The 5,596-nt window shown below is 36.7% G+C and overlaps 3 protein-coding genes across 3 annotated transcripts in view; all 3 read left to right on the plus strand.

Moving 5' to 3' along the window:
- The window catches only part of LOC109129047 (protein EXPORTIN 1B-like), a 13,632-nt gene extending 13,591 nt beyond the window's left edge, over positions 1-41 (plus strand). The window contains exon 9 of the mRNA XM_019236598.1: positions 26-41. Coding sequence (XP_019092143.1) covers positions 26-41 — 16 coding nt within the window. The remainder of the gene's footprint in view (positions 1-25) is intronic.
- Positions 29-3,865, plus strand: LOC104744400 (protein EXPORTIN 1B-like). The gene is made up of 16 exons (XM_010465455.2): positions 29-123; positions 368-476; positions 705-770; positions 846-944; positions 1,037-1,117; positions 1,202-1,291; positions 1,435-1,520; positions 1,604-1,684; positions 1,780-1,962; positions 2,176-2,242; positions 2,386-2,496; positions 2,631-2,738; positions 2,825-2,962; positions 3,043-3,180; positions 3,272-3,376; positions 3,476-3,865. Exons 1-16 carry the CDS (start codon positions 44-46, stop codon positions 3,596-3,598), a joined length of 1,665 nt encoding a protein of 554 aa, XP_010463757.1. The 5' UTR covers positions 29-43; the 3' UTR covers positions 3,599-3,865.
- LOC104744402 (ADP-ribosylation factor 1-like 2) overlaps positions 4,102-5,596 on the plus strand; it is a 3,489-nt gene continuing 1,994 nt past the window's right edge. The window contains exons 1-6 of the mRNA XM_010465458.2: positions 4,102-4,386; positions 4,712-4,802; positions 4,885-5,000; positions 5,104-5,163; positions 5,246-5,311; positions 5,399-5,577. Coding sequence (XP_010463760.1) covers positions 4,330-4,386; positions 4,712-4,802; positions 4,885-5,000; positions 5,104-5,163; positions 5,246-5,311; positions 5,399-5,577 — 569 coding nt within the window. The 5' untranslated portion in view covers positions 4,102-4,329. The remainder of the gene's footprint in view (positions 4,387-4,711; positions 4,803-4,884; positions 5,001-5,103; positions 5,164-5,245; positions 5,312-5,398; positions 5,578-5,596) is intronic.

Raw genomic sequence — 5,596 nt, forward strand, 5'->3', positions numbered from 1 at the left:
TCCGTCTGTTTTCTTTTCTTTTCAGGAAAACAGATTTCTAGTGATGGTTATTCGCGATTTGTTAAGTTTATGTGAAGTCGTCAAGGGAAAAGACAATAAAGCTGTTATTGCGAGCAACATCATGTGAGTTTTTTTCTACATCATGGATCCTAGAATTGAAACCTATTCATTACATCTTATCAAAATTAATACATCTACATTATATTGTTGATTTTGGCTTGGATTGTTGGTACTTATGTAGCGTGAGATTTTCTCTAGAAGTGGATCACTTGTTACCTGCTAGCATTATATATATCCCAAAACTTAAACTTGTCCCATGCATGATTTGTTTGAGTATTTGACTTGTGTTCTTGTACATTCGCTTCAGGTATGTTGTTGGACAATATTCAAGATTCTTAAGAGCCCATTGGAAGTTTCTAAAGACAGTTGTCCATAAGTTGTTTGAATTTATGCATGAGACGCATCCTGGTGTTCAGGTAATTCTTCCCTTGTTCAAGTTGGAATTAGAATTTCTGTAGGAGTTATAGTTTCTTGGCTTAATCTTTCATATTAAGTAGAACCAGTTGAGACTTTGATTTCTTTACTATCCCTTTATATCTAATTGTACCATCGTTTATTACGTCTCAGTGTTCATAAAAAGTCATTGCTCACCTTGTTGCTGTCTTTGGGTGGTCTGGTTTATCTAACGACCTACGTTTTTTTAGGACATGGCATGCGACACATTCTTAAAAATTGTTAAAAAGTGCAATCGAAGATTCGTTATTGCTCAGGTATGTACTGGTCCGTTTAAGACACCTTTTAATTCTTAGTTTATCATCTAAAAAGTGATATTCTGTGCTTTTAAGGTTGGAGAAAGTGAGCCATTTGTATCTGAACTTCTATCAAGCCTTACTACAATCGTTGGAGATCTTGAGCCTCATCAGATTCACACATTTTATGAAACTGTAAGAATTGTTTGTCGTGTCTCTTTGATGGAGATGGGAAGCTATTTCTTATTGTGATCGCATTCTTTGTCTCTATCTTTCTCTCTCTCCAGGTTGGTACTATGATCCAGTCAGAATCAGATGCTCAGAAGAGGGGTGAATACCTCCAGAGGTTGATGGCTCTCCCGAATCAGGTCTGTTAAGTGTTAAGTAAAAAGGTACTGTTCAGCTTTTGTTTTTGTCATAGCTGGCTAAAGGTATTTTTTGCTATGATGTAGAAATGGGGAGAAATTATAGGACAAGCCCGCCATAGTGCAGATATCCTCAAGGACCCAGATGTGATACGTACTGTGCTTAATATCCTCCAGGTCTGATATCTGACAGAGTTTGGCTGGAATTTTATTTTATTAATACATTAGAATTTCATTCATAAATATAGGATTATGGTTGAGCTGGTGCATTGGTAGACCTTGGTTTTTATTACATGGTATAAACTTATATACGTGTGCAGACAAATACACGGGTTGCAACTTCACTTGGAACAAACTTCTTATCTCAAATTTCGTTGATCTACTTGGATATGCTGAATGTTTACAGGTAAACTCTTTATGCAATAGTTATGTTGCAGTTAAGAGTTATGTGGTAGACATAATTGACGTAATTCTTCCTCTCTGCACCAGAATGTATAGTGAACTTGTGTCAAGCAGCATTGCTAATGGAGGCCCATATGCATCAAGAACATCTCTTGTTAAACTTTTAAGGTAGGAGGGCAATGCATATCAAATAAAAGCACAGATTTTGATCCCCCTCTATTTCAAACTGGAATAACATTACATCTTTATGCTTCACGGAACAGGTCTGTTAAGAGGGAAATCCTTAAGCTGATAGAAACATTTTTAGACAAAGCTGAAAACCAGCCACACATTGGAAAACAGTTTGTTCCACCAATGATGGATCAAGTACTTGGCGACTATGCAAGAAATGTTCCTGATGCCAGAGAATCAGAAGTCTTATCACTCTTTGCAACGATAATAAACAAGTATGTGTCTTCTCTGTTTCAGTTTGCCTTATTAATCCACGATGTTTACAGTCTTCTCTTTTAAGAATATTTATATTTATCATCATGGATTAATTGAATTAGTTGATGCATAAAAGTTTCAATAGTGTGAAATCTCCAAAGAAGTTTTACACAAAATGTACCATTAAATTGTATTATCTTCTAAGTTGGCAACTTGTTGATGTGTTCCTGTAGGTACAAGGTTGTAATGCAAGATGAAGTTCTCCTCATATTTGAAGCTGTTTTCCAGTGCACATTGGAGGTAATGGATTCTATGCTCCATTGAAAATACTTCCTACATGTGCATTTTTAAGTCAGTCCACATTTTGGAGATATTATGAACAATGTACTGTGATTCTCAATCGTAGTTATGCATCTAATGAAGGTCAATTTGTTTTTCTGTAGATGATTACTAAAAATTTTGAAGATTACCCAGAGCACCGCCTCAAGTTTTTCTCGTTACTTCGTGCTATTGCCACATTTTGTTTCCGTGCCTTGATACAGTTGTCGAGCGAGGTTGGTGATTATGTTCTTCAGTGTTTTCTTTGCATGATCTTCGAAAGCTATTAACGCCCTTTCCATATTGATAGTTTTCTAGTAATCCCTGAGTTTTTCTTGTTTTTTGTTCCTCTTTATAAATTTATCATCAGCAACTGAAGCTAGTGATGGATTCAGTTATCTGGGCATTTAGGCATACTGAAAGAAATATCGCTGAAACTGGGCTCATTCTCTTGCTCGAGATGCTGAAAAACTTCCAGGTTTTTTCTCGTTGTGTTAACTGTTTCACTTTTGGCCCCTTATGTTTTTGTTCATGATGTAACATGTTCTCTCTGATTTGTGACAGAAATCTGACATCTGTAACCAATTCTACCGAACATACTTTCTGCAAATTGAGCAAGAAGTATTTGCTGTCTTGACCGATACCTTCCATAAGCCAGGGTTCAAGTTGCATGTGTTGGTGCTGCAGCATCTATTTTCCCTGGTACAGATTCCAACTTACATAAAAATCTGCCACTTGGCTAGTTTATGCAGAATTAAAGGATTGATCATAAAAATGTTCAGGTTGAGAGCGATTCTTTGACGGAACCATTGTGGGATGCTGCAACGGTACCTCATTCGTATCCAAATAATGCAGCCTTTATTCGTGAATACACCATCAAGCTTCTAAGCTCATCATTCCCCAACATGACTACAACAGAGGTAACTAATCTAAAGGTGACTAAACCAGAGGATATTCTTTTCTTTGATTGCGACTTATCTTGAAAACTGACAACACACAACAAAAAAACAGGTGACACAGTTTGTGAATGGGCTATACGAGACGAGAAGCGACGCTGGCAGGTTTAAGAATAACATACGTGACTTCCTTGTACAATCCAAGGAATTTTCTGCTCAGGTAAATAAAAGATTTGCTACAGATTAAATTGGTATCTTATTTCCGTTAAGACCACATATCATTAAAAAAAATCTAATGAATTGGATTTGATTTGTTCAGGATAACAAAGATTTGTATGCTGAGGAAGCTGCAGCTCAAATGGAGAGAGAGAGACAAAGAATGCTTTCAATTCCTGGACTTATAGCTCCCAGCGAAATTCAAGACGACATGGTTGATTCTTAAGTCTTGTCGTGTCTTTAGAAGAAGGCTATATTATAGTAACCAATGGATGAATTACGTTTTTTTTTTTTTCTGATGATAGTAAAAGGCTTTAAAAGAGTTTTGTTTTTCTTTGAGTAGTAGATAGCTTCCTAATCGATTTTGAGAAATGGAAAGCTTAGAAATGAGAGAAAGTGTGCGTTTGGATTTGGTGTAGCTTTCTACATAACAGTTTTTGACTTGTCTAGCTAGTATTCCTCTTCTTTTCGTAAGACTATATTATTTGATTCAGTAATCAGTTATTATCAAAATGAAATATGTTTAGGAGCTCAACAAGACAACAATAATCAAATTCCTTGTTTAAACGAAATATTAACAGGCCTAGTTGGGCCTTGACACTGCAAAGAGCAATTTCCTCCGGCATCTCGTTTTTACCCTTCAACCGGTTTTAAACCGACCCTAATTAATTTGACTTTTGTAAACCGGGTTAAAATTGAATACTATAGAGAGAAGACCAAGTCGAATCTAAATACACCTGGATTGATTCCATTGTACCCAAAAAAAACGCAACCTTTCTCGGGAAAATCTTCAATTCCTGGAAGAACAAATATCGATCATCTTATTAAGCTTTTGATTCTCTCTGTTTTCTTCAGTTTCTATTAGGGTTTTGTCGATAAGAGAAACCAAGTAACAGTTCTTCGTGTTGTTGTGAGGGTTTAATAAAAGCTTTTGAGAGAGAGAGAGAGAGATCAGAGATGGGTCAAACTTTTCGTAAGCTTTTCGATACTTTCTTCGGAAACCAGGAGATGAGGGTACTACTACTCTCTCTTTCTCTCGTCCCTTCCGCTTTTTATTATATTTTCCTTTTATTGCTTATTGATTGTTTACTGAATCCTTCTTCCCCTTTTTGTTGGATTCGTATGTTAACCTATATCTTGTGTTCCTTCCTTCATTCATTTGTTACGAATTATATATGATTGATCTTATTCAGTAGTCCAGCTTTTGTTTTGTGTATATTGACCAACCCAGCTCAATTACTAGAGGTTTTTGTGGTGTTTCTTATGACTAATCTTCTGTGGTTTAGGGTTTCTCAAATATGATTGTGATGATCTCTTGGTTGTGTGTTTCGTTTACTAGGTCGTTATGTTGGGTCTAGATGCGGCTGGGAAGACAACGATACTGTACAAGCTCCACATAGGAGAAGTTCTCTCAACTGTTCCCACAATCGGTAGGTCAGATTGCTCAAAGCGTTTTTTTTTAACTATCTTAGGACTTGTTTGCTGAGGATTTTGAACTTCTTTCTTATACAGGTTTCAATGTTGAGAAAGTTCAGTACAAGAATGTGATGTTCACAGTTTGGGATGTTGGTGGCCAAGAGAAGCTCAGGCCCTTGTGGAGACATTACTTTAATAATACCGATGGACTTGTATAGTCTTTACTTCTTTTTGCTTCTGTGTGTTAGTTAGGGAGATATGATTCTGCAGAAGAGAATTCTTAGACAGATGAATAACGAATTGATGCATTTGCAGATATATGTGGTAGACTCCTTGGACCGAGAGAGGATCGGTAAAGCGAAGCAAGAATTTCAGGTACCTTAGAGAAATTACACTAATCTTTTAGGTGAAACTAGTCTCTGTGGAGTGTCTAATCTCTGCTTATTGATTTCTTCAGGATATCATAAGAGACCCGTTCATGCTCAACAGTATCATTCTAGTGTTTGCCAACAAACAAGACATGGTAAAAAAAAGTTCAAAGCTCTAGCTTTTCTTATGTGATATCTTTCTCATTTACCAATATTGATCCAAAACTCTTTATGAATCTCAGAGAGGAGCCATGTCTCCTCGAGAAGTATGTGAAGGGCTTGGCTTACTTGAACTCAAGAACAGGAAATGGCATATACAAGGCACATGTGCTCTTCAAGGAGATGGGCTCTATGAAGGCTTAGACTGGTTATCCTCTACGCTCAAAGAGGTTAAAGCTGCTGGTTACTCATCCGTTGGTCCCTCGTTTTAACACTCACTC

Source organism: Camelina sativa, chromosome 15 (genome assembly GCF_000633955.1).
Source record: "Camelina sativa cultivar DH55 chromosome 15, Cs, whole genome shotgun sequence".
Classification (NCBI taxonomy): domain Eukaryota; kingdom Viridiplantae; phylum Streptophyta; class Magnoliopsida; order Brassicales; family Brassicaceae; genus Camelina; species Camelina sativa.

Bases quoted from the DNA above. Each gene is read 5' to 3' on its own strand.
- LOC104744400 (XM_010465455.2), top strand. From the start codon at position 44: ATGGTTATTCGCGATTTGTTAAGTTTATGTGAAGTCGTCAAGGGAAAA. The intron at 477-704 runs GTAATTCTTCCC...ACGTTTTTTTAG, and splicing joins AGACGCATCCTGGTGTTCAG to GACATGGCATGCGACACATT. The intron at 1,521-1,603 runs GTAAACTCTTTA...TCTCTGCACCAG, and splicing joins GATATGCTGAATGTTTACAG to AATGTATAGTGAACTTGTGT.